A 23,152-nucleotide genomic window follows, 5' to 3' on the forward strand; every position below is an offset into this window, starting at 1 on the left:
CTCCTGTTCGCCACCTTCCTTGCGTTCTCTGAGCCCGAAATCCTATTGCACTCAGTTGCCCTGCAACCCAGGCTCCCCCTGGTGGAGGATTAAGGACAACACTAATAAGGGCTAGAACTGAGATTTAATATTAAGAATAAAACGATCTCTTTAACAATCACTATGGTAGTAGGGAAGCAGGAATCCCTATGATTCAGGGGGAAATGCAGCACATTTCATCTCTGGCTCTTAAGGATCTGTGAGCAGCTCAGAAAGTAGCTTGGCTCAGTCACCATTCATACATATCTAAAGCTTCTCAGCTGAGTTTCTCCATTTGTCGTCTGGAAAGGCCTGACAGACACAGGCTCATGGCTGGCAGGCCTATTATTCCAGGGACCTCACATGGCTTGCCTCACTCCTTCCCAGGATCAAGGAGGCCAGCGATGCCAACGGCTGACCAGTGCAGAGAACCCCGAGCCTGATGCTGGCCTCCTGCTCAGCACTTGGCAGAGGGTAAAGAAAACAAGAGTCCAATCTAGCCCTCACCCCACTGGCTGAGAGGCACCGTGACCCTGGGAGATGTTCAGCCAAGTCCGAGCCTCAGGGGAGAAGCATACACTCTAACAGATGGGGCAGTTTCCTGGAAAAGCAGCAAGGACAGCAATCAAGGGCACCACTGGTCAAAAAGGGAGCCTGAGAACCCGGGGGCAGAAATGGCGAGGATGGCCAAGTGTGCACTGGTTTATTGACCAAACCTCATATTCCAAACAACTTGTGGAATAGGCCAGGAAACCCAGGCCTGTGGCAGCTGAACACAGAATTCCTGGTGGAAAGGTTTACTGGAACACAGTGTAGCCAGGGCTTACCGAGGAGGCCAGCCTTAGAGGAGTCCTACATAGGTCTTCTGGAGAAAACGATTACACCCACCCGCTGAAAAAGAACCCCACAACCAAACGGTGCAAACAATAGAAGAGACCCACTGTGGCCCCTGGTGGAAAGAGAGTTCTGCAGCAGTTGTGGGAGGAGAGCTGTTCAGAGGCCAGGCCTAGGCACTCGGGCCTCAGCTGGCCTACCAGTGAAGGCCTGATGGTGGTGTCTTCTCATCTTTATTGCTTTCCAGGGAGAAGGGAGGGATCCGGACATCAAAGTGGGAGCCATCAGGCCTCTCGAAGCGGAACGTGCCCCTGCAGGTCAGAGATAAGGCGGATTAGAGGGAGTGACGGCAGAGGCCCTACTGAGGATCTTGAGAGCCCTAGGCCCTTGGCTCCAGGACTGAACACAGCACGATGAGCTCCCTTCAGCCTGGTTCACGTCAAGATAACACTGGTCTACAAACCCGAGAGCCCTTCCTGACCCTACAAGAAAAGAAACACAGCTGCCCTGATTCTGGCCCTTAGATGCACATTCATAAGCTACCCAACCATACTTTTAGGTTAAGGAGTGAACCACCAGGGGAAAACCAACTACATGGGCAACTCAGTGCCACACCAAACCACCAAACCTCTCAGGTCTAAGTCCTCAGTCCATGAAATCACAGGAACTAGAAAACAGAAAAAAATCCAACAAGTCCCCCATGACAACGAACAGCAGAAAAACCCCATCTCAAGATGGAAGCCGGCCCAGAATTAACGACGGCAAACTCTGAGCTCTCATGTTTCTGAGCTGCAGCTGTGTCTGCGGAGTTGGGGCACCCCGTCTCCCAGCATGTGCTCACCCACTCACCACATGTGCCCGCTGGAAGCTTGCAAGGAGACGTGGCTGCTGTACTGGAATGCAGGCTGCTCCTTGGATAACACAGGTTCCTATAAGTGTTCAGGGAAAATCGGTAAGGCCAGGCTAGCTCCCCATACCCTGGGGTCACATGCCGACTGCCAGTTCATCAGGAGGGTGCCCCTTCTGGCCCCCCACGAGGACTGCCTGCCAGTACTCACCGCCCCACCCCACCCCACCCCACCCCCAAGACCAGCCACTGACCTGGGTCTTGCATTCTGCTTCTGGGAAAGAGAACCTCAGACTTAACATCTAAGGCCACTGGGCACAGATGCTGGGCAGAGTACCTCCTCTGTAAACAGCCCTTCCAGTCCATTCACTAAGTGCGTGGGTGCCAGGCGCTGTGGTGGTGCTCTACAAACCTTGGCTAACTTAAACCTCCCGGGAATTATGAGGTAATAGGTGTGACTCCCATTTAACAGGAAGAAACAGATTTTTTTGTTAAACTGGCCCAATGTGGGGAATAAACCACAAACAGCTGGCATTCAGAGCCAGACTATCTCACTCCAAAGCCCTGGTCTCACTCAGCATCCCACCCTGCATCCCAAGTCCCTGCTCATGGGGAGGAATACACGTTAAATGTGGTCGCTAGCTGTTTCTCAGGACTTCATTCTCAGAAGACACGGTGGGGTAGTACAGGATTTGGAAAATCCGATCTCTTCGTGGACCAGCAGAGGCAGGTGTATTAAGAGGCAGAGGAGGGGTGCTTGGGTGGCTCATTGGGTTAAGCCTCTGCCTTCAGCCCAGGTCATGATCTCAGGGTCCTGGGATGGAGCCCTGCATCGGGCTCTCTGCTCAGCAGGGAGCCTGCTCCCCCCGCCCCATCTCTGCCTGCCTCTCTGCCTACTTATGATCTCTCTCTCTCTGTCAAATGAATAAAATCTTTTATTTAAAAAAAAAAAAAAGAGGCCGAGGAAAGACAACCAGAAGCAGAGGCTGGGGCAGGTTAGGGGGAGGAGCCCCACAGAAAGGCACAAAAGCTCTGATGTTGGACTCCCCTGGATTCAAATCTGCCATTACCAGGCACAGGACGGGGGGCCAGTTGCTCACTTCGCAACCTCTCTCTTCAGCTGTGACTCAGGCTGTAAGAAACCATCTCATGGGGTTGTTGTAAGGTGTCACCCAAAGCAGCCCAAGGCATCCCACAATGAGCCTCTGTCTCCAGCCACAGAGGAGAGGAGAGCAGGCACTGAGCCCCCAGGCCTGCCGGGAAGGACCAGAAGCGCCATTACTGGCCTGATGATGCTCACCCTTCCCACCACGCCTCGGCCTCGCACTGTCTCCAAGGTGCCAGATAAACTGAATATCCTCCAGTGTCGCTCCCGGAGCTGCACCACGTCACTATCGAGGTTCTCTAAGCGGATACAGTAGCGCCACTGTGGAGGGCAGAGGGCAGAGGACAGAGTTCACAGCTGACAAAGAACAGACCTTGAGCTAGCCTACCTGGAATTCTACGAAAGCAAAAGGCAACCAAAAGGGATATCTGCAGTGCACAGACCCCTCCCGCCAGAGCCAAACTGCCCCCCTCCCAGCCCATCTACCCAGGTACACACTCACCCAGTAGACATGGGAATTCTGGGCTTCCTGGGGGGGGAAAAAAAAGAATTTGAGTCCCAGAGGGCAGGACCAAGTCTGTTCCAATCAAGAGCTCTCCAACTGAGGAGGTGTATTCCAGGAAGGTTACAGAGACAGAACAATGCTGCGAGTGTCTGTGGGATGGTGACTGGACTGCAGCCAACAAGCCCCAAAGGAGGCAGCCTCCCCTGGCCTGGTCCCTGGCCTCCTCCCTCCTCCTTGATCACCAACAGAGCTGGGTGCCAATGGACGTCAGCCACAGGGCCCTTCCCCTTCTCACCAGTCTTCCAGCCAGCTGCTGCCCCCCACCCCTGCAATCACCGCTGGCCCAGGCCACGGCCCTCCTCGGCCCTTCCACAGCCCAATACTGTGACAACACTTGATGGGTTCTGTGCTAACCTCTCCCACTACCATGGGCTCCTGAAAGGCAGGGACAGAGTTTCATGTTTACTAGAGGCTCACAGCCAGGCAAGAAAGAGCTCAACAAACATCTAACGCATACCGAGTGTGAACATCAGCCTCTACTGATTTAAACAAGTACGTGTATGTTCTTCACGAACAGGAAGCCTTTGAACCAGAAAAAAGGAAGAGTCAGCCTAGAGGACTCTGTCCCAGAACTTGAGTGTCTGCCGCTCTAGATCCTGAGAGTCCGCCCAGTATGTGCGGCACTTGGAAGCAGAACCACTAGGCACATGGTTTAAATGTGGAATCCACTCCAAAGTCACACTGGGGATACCAGAGAAAATCTGGGGGCCCACCCCGAGGGGAGGGACCCAGGCCAGGTACACACCCTCATGCCCATGTAGAAGGGGATGACGGTGACACGGATGTTCTCAGTTGTTTCCCGGTGGACATCAGAGAGCTCCAGCCAGGGGTGATTCTTCTCTTGCCAGGCCCGAAGCGTCTCCCGGGCCACAAAAGGAGGTGCTGGGGCAAGAGAAGACTAGTTAGTCCAGGCCAGAGTCCCAGGTGTTCTCCAACTGCCCCTCCTAGAAAACTCTTCCAAGTGAGGGCCCAGGGAAATAAGGCACCCAAACTGGAAGCAAAAGCACAGGCTAGAAGAAGGCACAAGGCCACCAAGAATAAGCCCTGAGGCATTATGGGACATCCTGGGAAGAAAAACGGGCTGGGAGTGAGGAGCCCAGGTCTTCAGACCCTACTATAACCCTGACCTTGCAACTCACTAGCAACCCTGAGTCCCTTCTTCTCATCCCTGAGCCTCAGGTTCCATATCTGTTAGGAAGAGACAACTGCCATCCGCCTGACAGATCTAATGGGAGGCTAAATAAGGTTGTGGATATACAGCTTTGAAGCTACTTGTGTGATGCCATCTTTGAAGAAGGGTCCTCCCATTTCAGCTTCCCTTCTTGAGAGAGCTCACCTTTTGTCTGGTCGTACAGAAGAAATCTTTCAAACAGCTCATGCTGGATGGGAACCTGATCTGTGGAGGTATAGGGGAGGATGTCTTCATGGCTGACATAGTCCAGGCCTGGCACAGAGAGGGAAAAGAAACAGTGAAACTCACACAGGAAAAGAGAGGAACAAGACTGAGAAGAAACACAATGCTGGCCTTGTCTCCAAGTGGGACAAGCCTGGCACCACTGCTCTCAGCTTCTATAATCCCTCCTAGCAGATTAAAGGACATCAGAAAGGCATCGGAGTCTTCTAAGACACACCAGGCCTCTCACCAATCAGGCATACTCAGATACACGTTCACTGCTCACCTGGGATGGCATAGAGGGCCCGGCTATCATCATGGTTAGCCAAGAAAGTCACAGCTTCTGTCTGAGATCTCTGAGACTAAGGAAAGAAGCGAGTCAGACTTTCTTAGTCACAATCCAGTCCTGAGAACTTGGGGCCCAGTGCTGATCTGGGCTCTCTTTGACCCTTCTCCCTCCCTCTGTCTCCACCAGGTTTAGGCCTTTCCCAGGGAGAGAAACCCCGGGCCCAGCCACCTTGCTTACTTACTATATGTGGACAGTCTCGGGCATCAATCAGCACCTGATAGTAAGTGTGAGTTTTGCCTTTCACCTCCTTAGAGCCATGGCCTGCAGGATTCTCTGCTCTAGAGGGTAGGGGAAGAAGCCCAAGATCACCCCAAGAGAAACCAAAGTGGTGCCTGCCCTAGCTCCCTACCACCTCCTTACCTAAACGGACTTGTTAGTGCCTGATCTGAAGGGGTTTTGGCGTCAGCTGGGTACCTGCTCAGCCAACATCTGGGCCCAGCCCGTCCCCAGTCAGAATGTGGAGGACCCATGGCACCACGGGAATGAGGAGGACCCATGGCACAGAGTCTCTATTTGTCTTAGTCTCTGGCTGCTTCTTGGAAGGAGGGGACGACGCTGAGAAAATCAAATTGATGGTTCTATCCCTGGAGCCCTGAGTACCCCACTCTGCTCACATCCCTGGGGTGGTCTGGGGTGGTCTGTGATTACTTAATGGAACTAGGCCTTTTCTTTTTTAATGTACTCTAATGATAAGAGACAGAAAAACAGATTCTAACTAAACATCAGAAAATGAAGGAAATTAGTCCCTCAATGCCTTCTGGGCTACTTATAATGCAAATAGAGAACAGCTTGGGAAGGCATCCTGGGGAGGCCTAAAGGGACCCTCTGGCTTCAGACTGTCCCTGGCACTCAGCACTTTTGTCTCCATGGTGTCCAGGAAGTACTCTGGGGCTGTTCCCATGGCCCAGGAGGATGTTCAGTTCTCCCCTGGGACCCCAATTATGTACATCAGCCATGAGTCAGGACTCCTCCTGAGGGGACCATGAGGCACAATGACAGGGGTACTTACTTTTCTGGAGCTGTAGAAGCCACATCCCGGTCATACAGTCTGGCCTGCCAGGGAAACAGGACAACACCTCGGTAGCCAAAAACACTATGAAGGAAGAGCTAGGAGGAAAGAGAGCCTCAGTGAGTGTGTGGTCCACAAGTCTTTTTTTTTTTTTAAGATTTTATTTATTTATTTAACAGAGATCACAAGTAGGCAGAGAGTCAGGCAGAGAGAGGGGGAAGCAGGCTCCCTGCCTAGCAGAGAGCCCAATGCAGGGCTTGATCCCAGGACACTGGGATCATGACCTGAGCCGAAAGCAGAGGCTTTAACCCACTGAGCCACCCAGGCACCCCCCACAAGTCTTTCCAGGTGGGACTCAGACCACTAAGCAGCACAGGTAGCTGGTAACCCCAGCACAAGGTCCTGCCGATCTTTCCCTTGAACTCGGTGATCCACCCCCACCAGCTTCAGAATACTCTTGACCCCCTTCACTGGGCTGACTTCTGCTGATCCCTTAGATGGTAGCCTAAAGCTCTAGGAAGACTTCCCTGACCTCCCCTCAACTCAGCATAGTGTATAACCACTGACCCCATAATTCCTTTCTAGACTGCCAACTCTACGAAGGCATTGCTTTTTTTCTTTCTTTTTTTTTTTTTTTAAGATTTTATTTATTTATTTGACAGACAGAGATCACAAGTAGGCAGAGAGGCAGGCAGAGAGAGAGGGGGAAGCAGGCTCCCCGCTGAGCAGAGAGCCTGATGTGGGACTTGACCCCAGGACCCCGAGATCACGACCTGAGCCAAAGGCAGAGGCTTTAACCCACTGAGCCACCCAGGTGCCCCAGGCATTGCTTTTTGATTCAGGTCCAACACACAACACCAGGCCTATTGCAGGAAGGCAAGAAAAGGGGAGTGGGAAGTTGAATAAACAGAAAGTCCTTACTTACAAGGTGCCTAAAACTATCTCAGTGCATCTGGCACAAAGTTGATATAAAAACTCTGCACCCACAACTTATATTACACTGCAATCAGTTCAACCATGACAAAGTATCAAAGGTTTGCTCTTCTTTTTTTCTTTCTCTCTCTCTCTCTCTCCCTCTCTCTCTCTCTTTTTCCTTTTAGCAAGAGAGGAAGGGGAGAGGGAAAGGGAAAGGGAGAGAGAAAATCTTAAGCAGGCTCCTCACCCAGCAGGGAGCCAGATGCAGGGCTCTATCCCAGGACCCTGGGATCATGACCTGAGCCAAAACCAAGAGTTAGCCACTGAAACTTCTGAGCCTCCCAGATGCCCCCCCCCAAAAGGTTTCCTTTTCTGAAAGCTCCCTCCACTGGCTTCCTACCTTCCAGAAACTTACAGGACTCTTCAGCAACCTGGCCCTCTCCTCACTTTGGTCCAAATTATCTCTGTCCACGCTAACTTGGAAAGGGAACCCACTGACACATGAAAAGGATTCACAACCAGGAAAACAGAAACCCCATCTTAAAAAATTTGTGATTCTGCTCTGGCACTAAACACCAAGGCAGAAAATTGTAAAATTCGGGTCTAGGACCAAAACTAACCCTTTCAGAAGCAGGGCACACCTTGAAAACAAATATAAGATGACCCAGCCCAGCACTTACCTGCCCAGTCTCGTATTTTCCGTTCTGTTTTGGCACCTCAAATACACCAACCGTCTCCAAAACTTTGCCCTCTGGTCGGTTCCTGGTTAAGAAGGAAAAGAACAAGCAACTGAAAAGAAAAGCTGAGAAGGTAATGGTACCTACACCATTAGAATAAGCTCTAGGATACTGAGGGGCCAGGCAGTGAGAGCAGAGAAGGGTCAAAGCAGTGGGGCGGGGGGGGTGAAGCAGATAAGGGTCCTCCCAAACCACCACTCCAGATTCTGCCTTTCGTCCTTGGAGGTCCAGCCACAGGCCCTGCCTCAGTTTCTCTGTTAAGTCTGACTGCTCCCAGATCACTTCTTCCTCTCTTCAGTCTCAGCATTCCTCATATCATGCCCTTGCACCCTGCTTATTTATACCCCTTGCCTCTGTTTCTTCCCTGACCCATCCTCCTGACCTCCCACAGCAATTTTTTTAAAGACTTTATTTATTTGACAGACAGAGATCACAAGTAGGCAGAGAGGCAGGCAGAGGGGGGGGTTGGGAAGCAGGCTCCCTGCTGAGCAGAGAACCCGATGTGGGGCTCGATCCCAGGATCCTGGGATCACGACCTGAGCCGAAGGCAGAGGCTTTAACCCACTGAGCCACCCAGGCGCCCCCCTCCCACAGCATTTTAACAGCCTTTCCCATCTTGCATTTCCATTGTTTGTGCCCAGCTCTTATCTCCACTAGAGACTGTAGGTGCCCTGAGAGCAATGCCTGTGTCTGATTAGTTGTGTTCCCCCTCAGAGCCGAGTGTGTGAAACATTTGTTTTATAATTCCAGCTCTGTCTACCCTCCCCCCAAAACTGCAGCCTTTACCCTACCCTTGAACAGCTTAGCCATCATCTCCAGATGTCCTACCACACTCACTGCACTGCACCTAGTAGTCTCTTAAATCTAGTTTTTGTTCAGATTCACATCACATTTCACAGGGGTCTTACACTGCAAATATATATATATATTTTTTAAAGATTTTATTTATTTATTTGTCAGAGAGAGAGGGAGAGAGAGCAAGCACAGGCAGACAGAATGGCAGGCAGAGGCAGAGGGAGAAGCAGGCTCCCTGATGAGCAAGGAGCCTGATGTGGGACTCGATCCCAGGACGCTGGGATCATGACCTGAGCCGAAGGCAGCTGCTTAACCAACTGAGCCACCCAGGTGTCCCTACACTGCAAATATTTATCATCTCTCCCCAATACCAGTGTCTGATTTCAGCCACCAAAAAGTCAATTCTCTCTGGTCTCTCTGGACAGGGGTGCTTTTTCTAGGAGTCCTTCAAAGACCTGCTATGCTTAACATTTTGGGGATGTGAACCTTATGCTTCCTCTCACTTGATCCTCCAGCCCCAAACTGACCTGCCTGTCCCATCGCTAGAGACAATGCTCACACCACTCCCCATGGCCTCAAGCCCCCTCGCCAAGTCACAGAGAAAGAACCAATCTCCCAAGGTCACGCCGAAACCCGGAACCCACGCAGGGTTCATTCTCAAGAGTCCGGTTTCCCACTTCGAGCATCTTTCTGAGGGAGGCTTTGTCCCAATCCGGGGCTGAGGGTTCAAGTCAGGAGCCCTGGGGTTTAATTAAAAGGCTGCCCACTAACAACAGCGCTCGAGATCTCCACTTGGGGAGGTAAAATTCGCTCCGGGAGGGTTACTAGCTCCCCCTCAGAGCCAGTACTGCGTAACCCAGGGCTCTGGGCCGCGCTCCCTTCTCTGCTCCTGGCACACATCCCAGGCAAGGCAGGTCGGCTCCCGGCCGGGACCCTCTCCCGGGTCGAACTTCAATCACCCTCGGCCGGTCCGGCCTCCTGGCCTCCTCCCTGGCCGAAACACGCTCCCTGGGCTCCACGTACGGGCCCCGCGCTCCGTCCCTCACCGGGACGAGAGGTGCCTCCGCGTCGTCGTGGTCGCCGCTGGTGGGAAGGCCCCAGCTCCACCTGCCGAACAGAGCGGCCTCGGCCCTCGGGCCCCGGTTAGCGAGCGGGACCACCAGCGGCTGCCCACCGCCAGGGCTCGCCGGGCCACACAGCCCGCCATGTCCCGCCCGAGCGCCTGCTCGGCTGCTGACACTGGGCCCAACCCGCGGCCGGAGGCGTTCTGCCCCCGCCCCACACTGCCCCGCGCCGCGTCCCCGCCCCCTTGGCCCTCTGTCCCGCCTCATCCCGCCCCGCAACCTCCATGCTCCTTCCGGTGAGCGATGAGCGGAAGTCCCTGCTCCCGGTCACCTGACCCTAGGTCCGCCAGACATGGCGTCTTGCTTGCTGGCAGGTGAGCGACTGGTTCGCGCTTTGGGTCCCGGTGGGGAGCTGGAGCCAGAGCAGCTGCCCCGGAAGCTGCGGGCAGAACTTGAAGCTGCGCTAGGGAAGAAACACAAGGACGGCGATTTTTCCAGTGGCCCCGCGCGCCTGGTTTCCTTCCGACTGATCCGAGATTTGCATCAGTATCTGAGAGAGAGTGGTGAGCTGCAGTCTCCAGCCCGGACTCGTCCCCCTTTTTCCACAGTCTTTTCCTTCCTGACTCTTTTTCCCCCTCTGCCATCGTTATGAGAGGGAAAAAAAAAATCCATCACTCTTCACCGGCGGAACAGTCATCTAGCTAACCCAAGAATCACCTCATAAACCATAGGACAACCCGCTCCCTTAACAGCTTCCATAAGGATTTCTTGTGGGTGGCAAATTTTACGTGTGCAGTTTCTGCTCTCTTGAGAGTCTCTTCTTCACTACCACCCCCCACCCTTAGGGCCTCCTGACCTTTGAGGAAGTCCAGTTCTAACCCAGTACACCGCACACAAGTTCAATTTTTTCCTTTTAAGCTACAGTAGAAAACAACTTAGGATAGTGAGCTTGTCCTGTTTGGGTATTTGGATTTCTTTTCATCTGATAGCGTCTTTCTGCACCCCCCCACCCCCCACCCCCCACCCCCCACATAGAACGATGGAAAGCTGTGTTGAAAGACCTGAACTGGGAGTAGCAGCTGAGTTCTAGTCCTAGCTCTGCAGCAAACTCCCCTTGGAGAAGTCGTGTCTCTTCCTTGGGTCTCAGTTCCCCTCACTGTGAGGGGAGGGACTAGGACAAACTGGCCTGTAAGGTCTTTTGTCAAAATTAACACAGTCTACCCAGAAGTACAAAGGGTAGACCGCTCAACTACTAGAACTATTAGAACTAAAAAATACCTTTTTGGGGCACCTGGGTGGCTTAGTGTATTGAGCCTCTGCCTTTGGCTCAGGTCATAATCTCAGGGTCCTGGGATCAAGCCCCGCATCTGGCTCTTTGCTCAGCAGGGAGCCTGTTTCCCCCTCTCTTTCTCTGCCTGCCTCTCTGCCTACTTGTAATTTATCTCTCTGTCAAATAAATAAAATCTTTAAGAAATAAAAATAAAAAGTACCTCAGATATCATCTAATACATTATTCTTTAAGTATTTAGCATCACCATGACTTAAACCTATTTAGGGCAGTTCTATTGTGGCCACAGCGTGACTTAATCTGAACGCAAATATAAGTGGCTTATTGTTAGCTGTGACTTTGGCGAAATAATTGAGAGCTGACACTTAGCTATGCATACTAGGAGATATTTATGTGGAATTGTCCTCGATTCTTCTCAATTGAAAATGATCTTGGAGATGAATTGAAATAGGGATGGCCATGTTTTATTTTGGTAGAAAAAAATAGAAGGGCCAGACCCTTTTCTGATCTTAATCCTTCAACCTCAATTCTATGCATCATTATGTTTGTAAAAATCTTTTCTTCCCAGGTTCCACACTATACCTTCATGAGCTCCTAGAAGGCAGTGAAATCTATCTCCCAGAGGTGGTGAAGCCTCCCCGGGTATGTAACGGATATATTTGTGAAAGTGGTGTTGGCTGAATTGGACTTACGATACATTCAGATTTATGAATCAACCTCTAGGCTCAAAAATTTGTCTTTTAAATCCTTGAGAGCTGGGATGGGGGAAACAGATACTGTCCTCCCTGCTTGACAGGTTGGAAAACAGATCTGCAAAAAAAAAAAGTTTCCAAAGCAGTGGAGGCATAACTAGTACATGGGTCTCTTAGCACCCTTAGGAGTGCTTTGCCCCCTGAAACCAATGATTGTAACATGGCTTTCTAGTAAGCTGGGGATATCCTTCTCATTTGATTTTTCTGCCTCAGAACCCAGAGCTAGTTGCTCGTTTGGAGAAGATTAAGATACAGCTGGCCAATGAGGAATATAAGCGGATCACATACAATGTCACCTGTAAGGTAAGGGCCCACTCCTCAATACAAGGACTGAGTAGCTTCTGAAAGCAGACCTCTGTGCTGGGAAGAGATGCAGAGGGGGAAAAAAAAACATCTTGGAAGCTTGGTTTTTATACTTGTCAGGGTCCACAGAAGCTCTGTGCTGCATACAAACCTAATACAATTCCAAGCTCATTTACTGAGACTCTGGGCTCAGATGGTGACAGATTCTTAAAAGTTGGAGAGATGGAGATAAGCCTTGGAGCCTTTCTTCTGATAGGACTCCCTATTGTTCTGTGGCATGCTCCCACCCTGGAGCAAGAGAGGAGTAGATGGGTACTGGGAACCTATGTCCTTTTTCTGAAATGCATGATCTGTGGTTCAGGAAAAAATCCATCTGGTTCTGACAACAGAATCCATGGAGAAGGCAGACTTAATATGTTGGGAAATAAAGAGAGCAGAGCCCAGACTGACAAATAGTTACTCTCTGGGCTGCCTCTGAGCTGCTTCCATTTGGAATCGTTTGTGTTTTCTTTTTCCCAGGATTCAAGACATGGTGGGACTCTTAGTGAACTGGGAAAGCAAGGTGAGGTGCTGGGAAATCACACTGCTGAAGCCTGGGACGGGTTGGTCATGGCACTTCTTCCCACCCGAGGGCTCTGGGTTTAAGCCTGAGCTATTCAGGCTTGCCGTTTGAAGGCCCTTTGTCTCACCCAGAGACAAGAGGGCCTTGTGGAGGATGCTGACATAAATGTTTCTTCCCTGGGTTCTTCCCCAAAGTGAGGTCAGTTAAAGCTCTGGTCATCACCATCTTCAACTTTATTGTCACGGTGGCAGCTGCCTTCGTCTGTACTTACCTTGGAAGCCAGTACATCTTCACAGAAATGGCCTCAGTAAGTAAGCACTGGGCAAGGCAGGGTATCCCAGGTGGGAATGTTGGTGGGAGAGAGAGAATGTATGTGAAGGTGTCTTAAACAAGTTAGGCATTAGACAAACATTTATTTAGTAAACAAGAGGAGCATTTGAGCTGTCCAGCATTCATGGGAGTACATAATAACCTCAAGAGAATCCAGATTCTCTTTTCTTCCCTTCCCCGAAACCTGTGGTCTGGGTCCCACCCCCCCCCACCCGCCATCTTTACCAGAGGCCCTGGAGGCTGCAGAGCTGGATGCTGGCCTGCATTCTCTAAGCCTGGTTCTTTCTCTCCCCAGCGGGTACTGGCTGCCTTGATCGTGGCCTCTGTGGTGGGCCTGGCCGAGCTTTATGTCATGGTGCGGGCAATGGAAGGCGAGTTGGGAGAGCTTTAACCTGAGGGTTCATCATCAAAGTCTGGAGCCGGTTTGGGGAGACTCCAAGCTCCCAGCTGCCAATCACTGACTCAGTCCACCTGTCAGGCCCTTTGTCTACAGCTCTGGTTAGTCAGAGGGCCAAGCCAAGGCCACCTGCTGTTCGTGCCAGAGCCCCAACCTCTGTCAGATTCCAGAAGGGCAGTAAAGGAGAGTCAGACAACAACTGAAAAGAACTGGTCTTTCAGTTCCTTCTCCTGAACCCAGTGCCCGTCTGCGTTCTATAGTCCATCTGGGCCCTCCCAAGGCTGGGTTTTTCCCCATCAGGAGTAAATAGAATCCAGGTCTTCCCAGAAGAGGACCACATTGCCTTGAACTTCCCCAAGTGTACAAATTGATGGTCCCCCTTGCTTCACACACCCTTGAGGCAGACATGTAATTTAGATCAGTAACCTCCAAAACAGAAAGGATTGCCTTTCTAGAAGCCAGTTTGTTTCAGAAGAGGAGCTGATCACAGGACATCAAATGAGAGAAAGACAGGTTGGTACAGGATGCTGAAATTGGGAGCTAGGCAGCTACCTTTCCAGAATCTTAGTTTCATTCTTCATCCTCTGCTCACCTTTTTCAGATTTTCTGTATGTTTCTGCCTGTCTCTACCACTCACCAGCCCTCCTTAAACTGCCCACCTTTTCATCACCCTTTGCTTTGCCTCCGAAAATGAAAACAATTCAGATGGCAAAACAGTATGTCTGCTTTTAATTGAAAATCTCTTGTGCTGGTGTGTGTTGGTGGCAAGAGTATGCCTACTGTAGATTGTCTCAGCTAATACAGGGAGACGTTCTTTGTAGATAGAGACTGTTTCCAGATTTGACTGTATATATGGGCATAAATAACCATATACGTGAATACATAAACATAACATGTTATGAGGATGTATACATATTATTGTATGTAAGCCTAACGGAGGTTATTTTATGTAGATTCTTAAAATGTCGGAGTTTGGGGGAGTGTGGAAAGTAGATTGTAAGTGTGCACAGTTGAGTAATTGCTTTACGTGATTACTCTTGGTCTTCATAACAATCCTGGAGGTTGGAAGAGGAAACGGCTTTAGGCCCCTTTTCCCCAAAGACAGAACTGAGGCTGAGAGATCAGATGACCAGCTGTGGTCCTTTCTCTGTGAAATGGAGCCAAAGACTGCGAAGTGGTGTTGAAGTCCCCATGTAATGTTAAACTTCCAAGAACTTAAATTAGTGGTGTACTGATAGAATCTGTGTAAAGGTCCTTAGAAACTGTCAGTAATAGCTTTTTATCCAATAAATATTTATTGTATCCATTGTATTCTTACTTCAGATCTTGTCACAACACAGAAGCCCAAAGATTGCTTAGTTCTGATCATTGTTCAGGTTCTGTTCATATTCTTAGTATACGTGCTATCGAAGCAAGCACAGTTCAGGGTCTGTTCCTAATGGTATGTTCCTTTCCTTTTGTTCACACTGTGAGCTCCTGTGGCCTTTTTTCCCCCCCAGGATACACTTCTGTTCTTAGAAATTATACACTCATGGGGCACCTGGGTGGCTCAGTCAGTTAAGTGTCCAACTTGTGATTTTGGTTCAGCCCACAATCTCATGGGTTGTGAGACTGAGTCTCGCATCGGGCTCTGAGCTCAGTGGGACGTCTGCTTGAGTATCTGTCCCTCCCTTTCTGTCTCTCTTTAAAATAAATAAATAAATCGGGGCGGGGGGGTGTTGTTTGTTTGTTTTTTTTAAAGAAGGAAAGAAATTACACACTCATTGGTTCAGTAGACATTTGCTTTCCAGGTTTGCTAGTTTCTACTTGATACATAGCCCGTCCCAGCTTCCCCAGATGGTACATGAGAGAGAGGGAAGGTTTCCTTCCTCTTGTCCCACCACAGATGACTTTGTTGAGAAATCTTAGAATTTCTGTTGTTGGTTGAAAGAAATGTCAGCTGTGAGAAAAAGTGCAGGTGGCATTTTACAATGTTTCTAGCAACCCAGACCACTTAAGACTGAGTTTAAAAGCTATACTGAATGTTTGTGGAGATTCATGGCTATCCTACTTGTGCTGAATTCTGCTGGCCAGGTAGTCTATAGGCCCACATGGCCTTCAGTGTTCAACCTCCCACTCCCCACCCCAGGTACCTGGATTGGAAGGTTGGAAGGCTTGTAAATGTTAGATGAAGGGCAGGCCCCCTCAAACAGCTTCTGACCCAGAGCGTCTTCTCACACTGAGATTGGGTCATTCCACATATACACCCCTTTTACCAGAATGAGGTCCTTACTTGAACCCAAGCCCCTCCTCCCAAGTTTAACAGACTCTGTAGCCTCGAACACTTATGGAATGCTCCTTTATGAGCCATGGTACTGTGCTAGCTGCTGGAAATCAAGAGGTAAAAGACCTAGTTCCTGCCTAGGAAATCTTGACCGTGCAAAGTTTTCCATGTGCAGGGACAGAGCTGGAGATAGCAATCGGGTGGCCTGTCCTCTGGGTCTCGTCACAGAGAAGAGAACTCTCTGGTCTTGGCCACTTCCTCCCTCTCTTACCGCCCCCAGTGCAGTCTGGACGTAGGGCTTCCCAGGGCAAAAGGGAGTGCTTGGTAGGAGGCCAGGGGAACAAGAAGTTTGGGGTCTTCCCAGTTTCTCCTCACCTGCCGTATGGAGAGGGAAGTTTGAATTGAGAGCTTTTACAATGCATCAACCAGACGAAGCCCTTCACTTAACATTATTGCTTCTCATTCCCCCAAATTGAGAGAAGACAAGTATTATCACCCCCCATTTTGCAGGCTCAGAGACTTTCAGAGAATTGCAAGGTTACATAGCAGAGCCAAGATTTGAATCCAGCCCAGACTGATGGCAAACTCATGCTTTTCTGGAGCAGAGCAGCTCCAGAAGTAGAGGCAGCTGGAACATCCTGGAAGCAGTGGGAGCGGGAGCAGAAGGTGCTAGCCGAGGCTCCCATCTCCCTAGGGTCTGTCAGCCAGAGCCCTAAGCCCTTCAATTAACCGTCCCTCTACCTAATCCTGCTGGAAGCCTGGGGAATGTCCCCACCCAGGACCTGTGTGGAACCTGGCCCTATTTAGGGATTAGGTGATGGAGATACATTTCAAAAAGCAAACAGCGCTTGTCCCCATTCATTTGCAGCACACAACAATCCAGATTAAGGTATAGAGTTTGGGTTTTATTTGGAGATTAGTTGGCATTACAGATGACGGTGATATGAAAACCCAGTGTTGCCAGCACGCACTCCCCCACCCCCTGCTAAATCTGTCAGGTTGTCTCCACAACCTCAGGTCACAGGGCAGCCCATCTGATCTTTGTGAAAATTAAATGAACATAAGCCCTGGGCTCCTCTTTCTACTTTATGACTTTAATATCACTTCCTCTTCAGATCCATGGTTCTGATTAATATGTCCAGGTGGTGGTAGGTCAGAAGAGGGGGCCCTGGTTCCCAGCAGCCTGAAATTAGTCTCAGTGCTCTCCCCGCCTAACTCACTTAGCAGTTAGCTAGCTAATGGCCTGAAAGTGAGGGCTGGCTGCCCATTCTTTGGAGGGAGGAGGTGTTGTCACCTGGGGTGAGAAGAATTGAGGGCCTGGCCTGCTCCTGAAAGGTGGAAAACCTGGCCCTTACCTCATCTCTCTGAAGGGACCTCCCGCCATGGCGATGGGCACAGGCTTAAGGAGGGTCAGAGTGCTGGGGAGCAGGACACAGGCCCTGGTGACTCTGGGCTGGACAGGATGACAGTCAGAGGGATGCCTGCACTAACCTTCCTTCCGATAAGAAAATTCCCTTGTGTAAAAGGAGGAGTGAGGGATCCACATCTGGTATGTTCAGTCCTAAGGGGCAGGGTGGGCTGCGGAGCCAGAGGAGCGATCTCAAAAGTTCTAGACTTAATTTAGGAGTGGTCCAGGTTGGTGACGATGGCAGAGGCATAGATGAGGTCAGATAAGCTGCCCAATGAGGTCTGGGGAGTGGCTCGCTCTGAAGAAAGGTGAACCTCGGAAACCCCAGCTGGTCCCCATGGGGCTACAGCTTTAGCCCCTGTCCACCCCTGCCCTGGACCCAAACCAGGAGCTGGGCAGGAAGCATGTCGACCCATTGAGGCACACTGAGGTGTGCTGTTAGAAGGTGGAAGCTGGACTAGTGTTCGGGGCTCCCGGGCCTGCTGGAGGGTGTCCGGAAGAGGACGGACTCTCTGGGTGTGCTCAGGCCTGGGGCTTAGGCCTCCTGCCTTCCTGTTCTTGATTCTCTTGGCCCGGCGATTCTGGAACCACACCTGATAAGGGAAAAAATAATCTCTTCTGGCACCAGCTCCCCCTCCCCCAGCTACAGGGAAAGCAAAACCTGGAGACAGGATACCCAGAGAAAAGGGACTATGCGAGAGTACCCTCACCCTCAGAGGGGGTCACTGCTTACCTGTATCTTGGTCTCAGGAAGGCAGGTGACCCGAGCCAGGTGCTCACGCGTGCTGATGTCAGGGTAGGGCCATGCTGCAAACACCCGCTCCAGCTCCAGCAGCTGCCCCCTGCTGAAGGTGGTCCGCTTTCTCCGGTGGGAACCCAACCCACTGGTGTGGCCTGTGGGCCAGAGTAGGAGTCAAGCTAGGATCCTTTGCAAGAGCCTCCATCCCAGCCTCAAGACCCTCAGCAGACCCTGAAGTCCCTTCCCCGCTTCCTCATTTTGACCTTCCCCCAGCCTACTCTTTCCCCAGCAGATCACCTGTTGCGGGTGCATCCGCAGGGCTGGCCATGGAGCTGGCAGAGAACGAGGAGCCAGAGGGCCATGCCAAGGCTGTGCCCACACCACACCCCTCCTCCTGGGGTTTTATCCTGCTCAGAGGAGCAGCCCCGCCTCCAGGAGGGGAGAGGTTTCCTGTCCAGCTTGAGAGGATCGGAGCCATCCCAGAGGAAAGAGGGGAGGGCAGGGGCAGTGTTGGGGCTTGTGTGGGTCTAGGGGCGGGAGGCAAAACTTTGGTGGCCCCTGCTCCTTCAGGGCCCCTCCTCACACCCTCCTCACACCGCAGACTCCAACACTCTGTGTCTGAAATCCTGTGCTTTGTGGAAATCTTCCCAGGACACCTTCCAGGAGGCAAAAAAAAAAAAAAAAAAAAAAAAAACCTGTCTCTAGGGCTCCCGGGGCTTCACCAGGCCCTTCTGGAGCCCTCAATGTGCTGTGCTGGCTGCCTTCAGGGGAGAGCGGGTGGACTCCTGTGCCACAGTGGAAGGCTGGGCAGGATGAAGAGGATGACGGGGATGGCAGGGGAACTGCAGCCACCCCGCCCCCAGCAGGGCTGGGGAGCAGATGTCCTCACCAGCCTGCCCTCAGGTCCGCCTCAGAGATTCATCTGCGTTCAGCCATTTCTCCATGGCCCCCTGAAAGCCCAATGGGCTTCTTGGAGTCCAGGAACCTAGAAGCAGAGGAGGTTCCCCGGAAACAATCGAGGAGTTCTAAGGAGATATTTGTTTTTACAGAGTATTCATCCTTTTAAGTCTTCTGAGCCACTTTTCTTTTAAAGATTTTATTTATTTATTTTGACAGAGATCAAAGTAAGCAGAGAGGCAGGCAGAGAGAGAGAGAAAGAGGAGGAAGCGGGCTCCCTCCTGAGCAGAGAGCCCGACTCGGGGCTCGATCCCAGGACCCTGGGATCATGACCTGAGCCAAAGGCAAAGGCTTTAACCCACTGAGCCACCCAGGCGCCCCTGAGCCACTTTTCTAAGAAAAGTGGGTGCATTTGAATTCCCTTCGAGTTCTTGCCCTTCCCCCTCCTATCCTCAGTGACCCACACCCTAGACTCAAGACAGGCCTCAAAGAGAGGATCATCCTAGGGGTGCGTTTGGGGGAGCACAGCAGCCCCCCAGACCAACCACACTGCAGCTCAGAACAGGCAGAAAAGCTAAACCAGAACCCCACTCCCTCTGCCCCTTCTCTCTCCTCCAAGACCTTAGTCAACTCCAAGAGGCAAAGCAAGCCCAGGGCTAGGAGGAGCACTGGTTGCTCCCGTCATCATCAGTGGGGTTCAAGTTCCTGCTGATGTTGGTAGGTTGGTAGGGGTTGCTTAGTTCAGGCAGAAGGCTAGCACTCATGAGGCCTTCCCCAGCCCAGAGTTTTTGGGGTTCACAGGGCCTGAGCCCAACGTGAACTGGACACGAGGAGGCTCTCCTCCCCCAAGACATCATGGCACTCCAGCCTCCCCTCCTTTCCCCAAGCAAATCCGTGTCTCCTGCCTATCCACCCCAGTCAGGACAGTAGTCTTAAATTCAGGGTCAGGGGATCTTTATTGGGCTAGATGGAAAAGGTTGAGGAAGGAATAGTGGAGGGCCCAGCTGTGTGGGCTCAGATTCCTACTGGTGGCCAGGGGCTGAGCAGCCCAACCAGTACTGGGCGATGGAGCGTGGGTAAGGAGGGCTCACAGTGTCCACTCGCCGTGTGCGAAGGTTGACTCGGTAGTACTTGTCTGAAAGAGAGGTTGGGAGAGGGTGTGTGAGACCCAGCCCCACCCTGCCCATCCCTGCCCTGAGAAGGAACACGTGGGTGTCTCCTGGAAGGGTAAGTGAACATCCAAAATGCAACTAAGGACTCCCACCCTGTCCTTCTGGAGTCACCGCCCAAGAGCCATGTTCAGCCCACGGGGGACCAGGGACAGCAGGGAAGACCCAGCTGGACGAGGAACTGCAAGGATGGCAGAGGCTCCCACCTTGTGAGAAGAAGTAAACACTTTGGATGGGTTCGCAGGTGGCAGGCACAAGCCAGTCCATGTCGTAGTCATAGTTGTAGGTGCCCAGGCCGCTCTCCTCACTGGAGAACCAGGACAGCCAGGTTGAACGGGATTGTCGGTGGGGGTTCTGGCTGCGGCCTTGGCCACGGAGACGGTTACTGCGTGAACGGTAGCGCTTACGGTTGCGGCGCTTAGACTTGGGCTTCTTGGCCCAGGATCGGGGAGCTGAGCCCGAGATGTAGATGCGGCCGGCTATGGCCGCGTCCACCTGCGTGGGCACACCGGGCCAGTCCTGGCTGATGAACCGGGGCTGTCCAGCACCACCTGTGGTGGGGGATGGGTTAATGAAAGCCCTGGGGGCCTGTAGAGTTCATCTGGTACCCAGCAATAGGCTGTTCCTTTGCCCAAGGACACCACAGGCTCATGGCAGAGCACAGCACCTGGGCCCTCTGACTCCCTGTCCAGTGCTCTTTCTCCTGGCCTTTCTCCACGACAAGCCTCGCCACTTGCCTCAGTCACAGCCCCTCCTCCTGCCAGCCATGCCCTTGGCTGTGCTAGGCAAAGTCCACTGTGCGGGGTCCAGGTGGACCTCCCCCGAAACGTCAACAGAAACAAAGTCTGGCCTGAGCAAACAGCTTTTGACCCATTGCTCCACCATCACAGCCCCCTCTGGCTGGCAGTGCCCTGGCCCTCCTGGTCCCAGGAGGAAAAAGCGAGATTTGCCCTCCCTCCATACCGGAAGGTCTGTTCCAGAAGAGAAGCTCGAAGAGGGTCTCCCAGCTGTCCCTCTGCAGCAGGGCAAAGTGTTCAAACACGGCAGACAGGGAGCTGCCTTCACACTCCTCCTGACTGGGCTGCTGCTGGAACTCATACTCCCAGTACTGTCTCCCTGAGGAACCAGGATGGGGGAGGGAGGCCGGGGGTGGGGAGGAGATGTGTGAGCAAGGCTGGAAAGCCAGCCTCAAGGCTGCTGAAGATGGAAGCTCCTGGCAGGGGGTGAGCCTAGTTTGACCTTGCCCCTAGAGGAGTGTGGAGGCAAACTGAGACCACCCCACTGCCTGCTCTTCCTCCCACCCCTCCCTTGGTACCCTTGAAGAAGTAGACCCGCTCCCGGCCACTGTAGCTATGAGCAGGGAGAGCCAAGGCTGCATCCACGTTGTCTGGAATGCCCTTGAAGCCTTCAGAGATGTTGCGGGGGAAACCGGGGTCCAGGACACCATCCTCGTAGCGCCAGTACTGATTACCCTAAGGGGTAGAGAAGGAGGAGGGAGTTAGGGGGTAGCTGGCTGGGCACAGGCTGAGTCTCCCACCCAAGGTGCAGCCATCCCAATTCTAAGCTTGTCACCTGGGATCTAGAGCCCTGGGTTTCCCTGTCCTCAAGAGCCCCAGTCACGAACCACAGGCTGGGATCCTGCCTTCTCGCCCGCCCTAGTCCTGGGCACAGCAGCCCTCCTCCCCTGCCTAGATTACCCTTGACCCTGACTCTCAGCCTCCAGGGGCCTGGTACCTTGAAGAGATAGGTCTTCCCCTGACAGTTGATGCGGGTGAAGGCAGCATCAATGGGGCCCTCAATGCCCCAGACATCTTGGATAAGCTTGGGGTACCCAGGCCTCACTGCCTCTTCATCCAGCTCATAACAGTACCGCCCTAGAGTGCGGGAGGCTGTGTGAGAGAGGGGAGGTTCCAGGGGCAGACCCCCTACCCCCCAAGACGTGCCCCTGGAGTCACCTCGAAAGGCAAAAAGGGAGCCATTCTTGAGGTCAGTGAAGGCATCAAAGGGCTTCCCACTGCATAGCTCCTCCTCTGCTGGGGACTCAGGGATGACTTCAGCCTGTCCCTCAGGCCCTGAAGCCTCCTGTCCAGGTCCCGGCGCCTCTTCCTCTGGGTTCAGAATTGGTACCTGGGCAGGAGACTCTTCAGGCTGGGGCTGCAGGTCAGGGCTCAGCGTGGTGCTCTCTGGCTGTGTGAGGACGCTCGCCGAGGTCCCCTCGGGGTCGTAAAAGGCCCCGTACTCATCTTCTGGCAGAGTGAACACGTCCCCACGAGTCACTGCAGGCAGAGTGGGTGGTGGTGAGTGTCCAGCCAGAGAGGGGACCCCAGGCCCACCCAGCCCCTCCAGACACACCTTGGGGTTTGCACTCAGCCACGTAGTCCTCGCAGCAGCTCTGGTAGTAAGAGCAGAGCTCGTCGCACTGACACTTCCTGTCCGAGTTGAAGCCCTCAGTGCAGCGACCTTTGCAGGACTCTGTGGGGGAGGACGGGTCAGTTGGCATGGCCAAGCCCAGACCACCCTTGCCCACCCTTCATTGGCCCCAAGGGCCACCGGTACCCTCTTTCTTGCACCTTGGTCAGCCAGAACAACCCACGCCAGCAGGGCGAGCAGCAGCAAAGGCCTCGGGGAAGCCATAGCAGGCCCCTAGCTTCCAGCCTGGTGAACTGGGCTCTGCACTCCTGGAGGTCTCTGCTGTGGATGCTTGAGGAAGGGAGGGAAAGGTGGGGACTGGGAGGGAGGGAACCAGAGAAAAAGAGCTGCCTTCTCTCCTGTTCTGTTTGCTCAGTCTCTGGCCCAGCCCCCAGTGCCCTGGATCCCAGAGGCTGCTGTAGCCAAGGGTCACATTCCTGGAACTCTGGGCCTGGGAGAACTGTGAATGGGATTCTTGCCAAGCTCAGTGTCCTATCCTAAGGGAAATTGCACAGTGGATCCGGAGGACAGAAGGAAGGCTCACTATGCCCCTCGCAGGCTGTGTGACTTTGGGCAAATGGTTTTACCTGCCTTGGCTTTCTTTTTGGTCAAGTGAGACTAATTACACTTGCCTTGTGTTGTGTTGGGGGTTACACAAGCTAAAGCAGATGAAATGCCCAGGGCCTGGAGTAGCGCCAGCTTCATTCTCCATAAATGGTTATTTATCTGTGATCTGTTTGATCAGGCACATCCCCGACTGTGTGTCTCACTCATCTATTGTGTATTTAGGGCAGGGAAAGGGGGGTTGGAAGAATGCTGCTAAACACCCTGGGGAAATATTTTTATTAAAAAAACACAGATTTCTGGGGCGCCTGGGTGGCTTAGTGGGTTAAGCCTCTGCCTTCGGCTCAGGTCATGATCTCAGGGTCCTGGGATCGAGCCCCACGTCAGACTCTCCGCTCAGCGGGGAGCCTCCTTTCCTTCCTCTCACTCTGCCTGCCTCT

General features: G+C 52.6%; 4 protein-coding genes across 5 annotated transcripts; 1 reads left to right on the plus strand and 3 right to left on the minus strand.

Annotated features, from left to right (window-relative positions):
• Positions 1-105: 105 nt before the first annotated feature.
• POLDIP2 (DNA polymerase delta interacting protein 2) lies at positions 106-9,856 on the minus strand. Of its 2 annotated transcripts, none has more exons than XM_047707998.1 (11): positions 9,614-9,854; positions 7,716-7,797; positions 6,121-6,218; positions 5,293-5,389; positions 5,049-5,124; positions 4,706-4,813; positions 4,115-4,251; positions 3,307-3,333; positions 3,000-3,125; positions 1,702-1,781; positions 106-1,163 (listed from the first exon to the last, which is right to left on the minus strand). In XM_047707998.1, the coding sequence occupies exons 1-11, from the start codon at positions 9,772-9,774 to the stop codon at positions 1,049-1,051; spliced, it is 1,107 nt and encodes a 368-aa protein (XP_047563954.1). In that variant the 5' UTR covers positions 9,775-9,854; the 3' UTR covers positions 106-1,048. The 2 variants fall into 2 exon arrangements, with proteins under 2 accessions (XP_047563954.1, XP_047563955.1); XM_047707999.1 differs by having other exon boundaries at positions 1,027-1,163; positions 1,694-1,781; positions 9,614-9,856.
• An 89-nt stretch (positions 9,857-9,945) lies between these two features.
• On the plus strand, positions 9,946-14,574 carry TMEM199 (transmembrane protein 199). The gene is made up of 6 exons (XM_047708004.1): positions 9,946-10,194; positions 11,488-11,561; positions 11,885-11,974; positions 12,494-12,536; positions 12,731-12,843; positions 13,162-14,574. The coding sequence occupies exons 1-6, from the start codon at positions 9,984-9,986 to the stop codon at positions 13,255-13,257; spliced, it is 627 nt and encodes a 208-aa protein (XP_047563960.1). The 5' UTR covers positions 9,946-9,983; the 3' UTR covers positions 13,258-14,574.
• A 1,904-nt stretch (positions 14,575-16,478) lies between these two features.
• Positions 16,479-18,151, minus strand: SEBOX (SEBOX homeobox). Its single transcript, XM_047706030.1, has 3 exons — positions 17,971-18,151; positions 17,668-17,828; positions 16,479-17,527 (listed from the first exon to the last, which is right to left on the minus strand). The coding sequence occupies exons 1-3, from the start codon at positions 18,149-18,151 to the stop codon at positions 17,147-17,149; spliced, it is 723 nt and encodes a 240-aa protein (XP_047561986.1). The 3' UTR covers positions 16,479-17,146.
• A 1,356-nt stretch (positions 18,152-19,507) lies between these two features.
• On the minus strand, positions 19,508-22,502 carry VTN (vitronectin). Its single transcript, XM_047707996.1, has 8 exons — positions 22,310-22,502; positions 22,092-22,211; positions 21,695-22,015; positions 21,474-21,613; positions 21,055-21,211; positions 20,703-20,855; positions 19,946-20,290; positions 19,508-19,705 (listed from the first exon to the last, which is right to left on the minus strand). The coding sequence occupies exons 1-8, from the start codon at positions 22,371-22,373 to the stop codon at positions 19,593-19,595; spliced, it is 1,413 nt and encodes a 470-aa protein (XP_047563952.1). The 5' UTR covers positions 22,374-22,502; the 3' UTR covers positions 19,508-19,592.
• Between the last annotated feature and the right edge of the window lie 650 nt (positions 22,503-23,152).

The sequence above is a fragment of the Lutra lutra genome, chromosome 16 (genome assembly GCF_902655055.1).
Source record: "Lutra lutra chromosome 16, mLutLut1.2, whole genome shotgun sequence".
Lineage (NCBI taxonomy): Eukaryota > Metazoa > Chordata > Mammalia > Carnivora > Mustelidae > Lutra > Lutra lutra.

What these genes read in the sequence shown, in the direction of transcription:
- TMEM199 (XM_047708004.1), top strand. Translation starts at nt 9,984, where the DNA reads ATGGCGTCTTGCTTGCTGGCAGGTGAGCGACTGGTTCGCGCTTTGGGT. An exon ending in TCAGTATCTGAGAGAGAGTG is followed by an intron (nt 10,195 to 11,487) that starts GTGAGCTGCAGT and finishes TTTTCTTCCCAG; the next exon opens with GTTCCACACTATACCTTCAT. An exon ending in AGGTGGTGAAGCCTCCCCGG is followed by an intron (nt 11,562 to 11,884) that starts GTATGTAACGGA and finishes TTTCTGCCTCAG; the next exon opens with AACCCAGAGCTAGTTGCTCG.
- POLDIP2 (XM_047707998.1), bottom strand. Translation starts at nt 9,774, where the DNA reads ATGGCGGGCTGTGTGGCCCGGCGAGCCCTGGCGGTGGGCAGCCGCTGG. An exon ending in CCCGAGACTGTCCACATATA is followed by an intron (nt 5,125 to 5,292) that starts GTAAGTAAGCAA and finishes TTCTTTCCTTAG; the next exon opens with TCTCAGAGATCTCAGACAGA. An exon ending in AGAATTCCCATGTCTACTGG is followed by an intron (nt 3,126 to 3,306) that starts GTGAGTGTGTAC and finishes TGCCCTCCACAG; the next exon opens with TGGCGCTACTGTATCCGCTT.
- VTN (XM_047707996.1), bottom strand. Translation starts at nt 22,373, where the DNA reads ATGGCTTCCCCGAGGCCTTTGCTGCTGCTCGCCCTGCTGGCGTGGGTT. An exon ending in GGTTGTTCTGGCTGACCAAG is followed by an intron (nt 22,212 to 22,309) that starts GTGCAAGAAAGA and finishes CCTCCCCCACAG; the next exon opens with AGTCCTGCAAAGGTCGCTGC. An exon ending in CTTCTGGAACAGACCTTCCG is followed by an intron (nt 20,291 to 20,702) that starts GTATGGAGGGAG and finishes CCCCCACCACAG; the next exon opens with GTGGTGCTGGACAGCCCCGG.
- SEBOX (XM_047706030.1), bottom strand. Translation starts at nt 18,151, where the DNA reads ATGGCTCCGATCCTCTCAAGCTGGACAGGAAACCTCTCCCCTCCTGGA. An exon ending in TGCGGATGCACCCGCAACAG is followed by an intron (nt 17,829 to 17,970) that starts GTGATCTGCTGG and finishes TCTGGCCCACAG; the next exon opens with GCCACACCAGTGGGTTGGGT. An exon ending in TTCCTGAGACCAAGATACAG is followed by an intron (nt 17,528 to 17,667) that starts GTAAGCAGTGAC and finishes TTCCCTTATCAG; the next exon opens with GTGTGGTTCCAGAATCGCCG.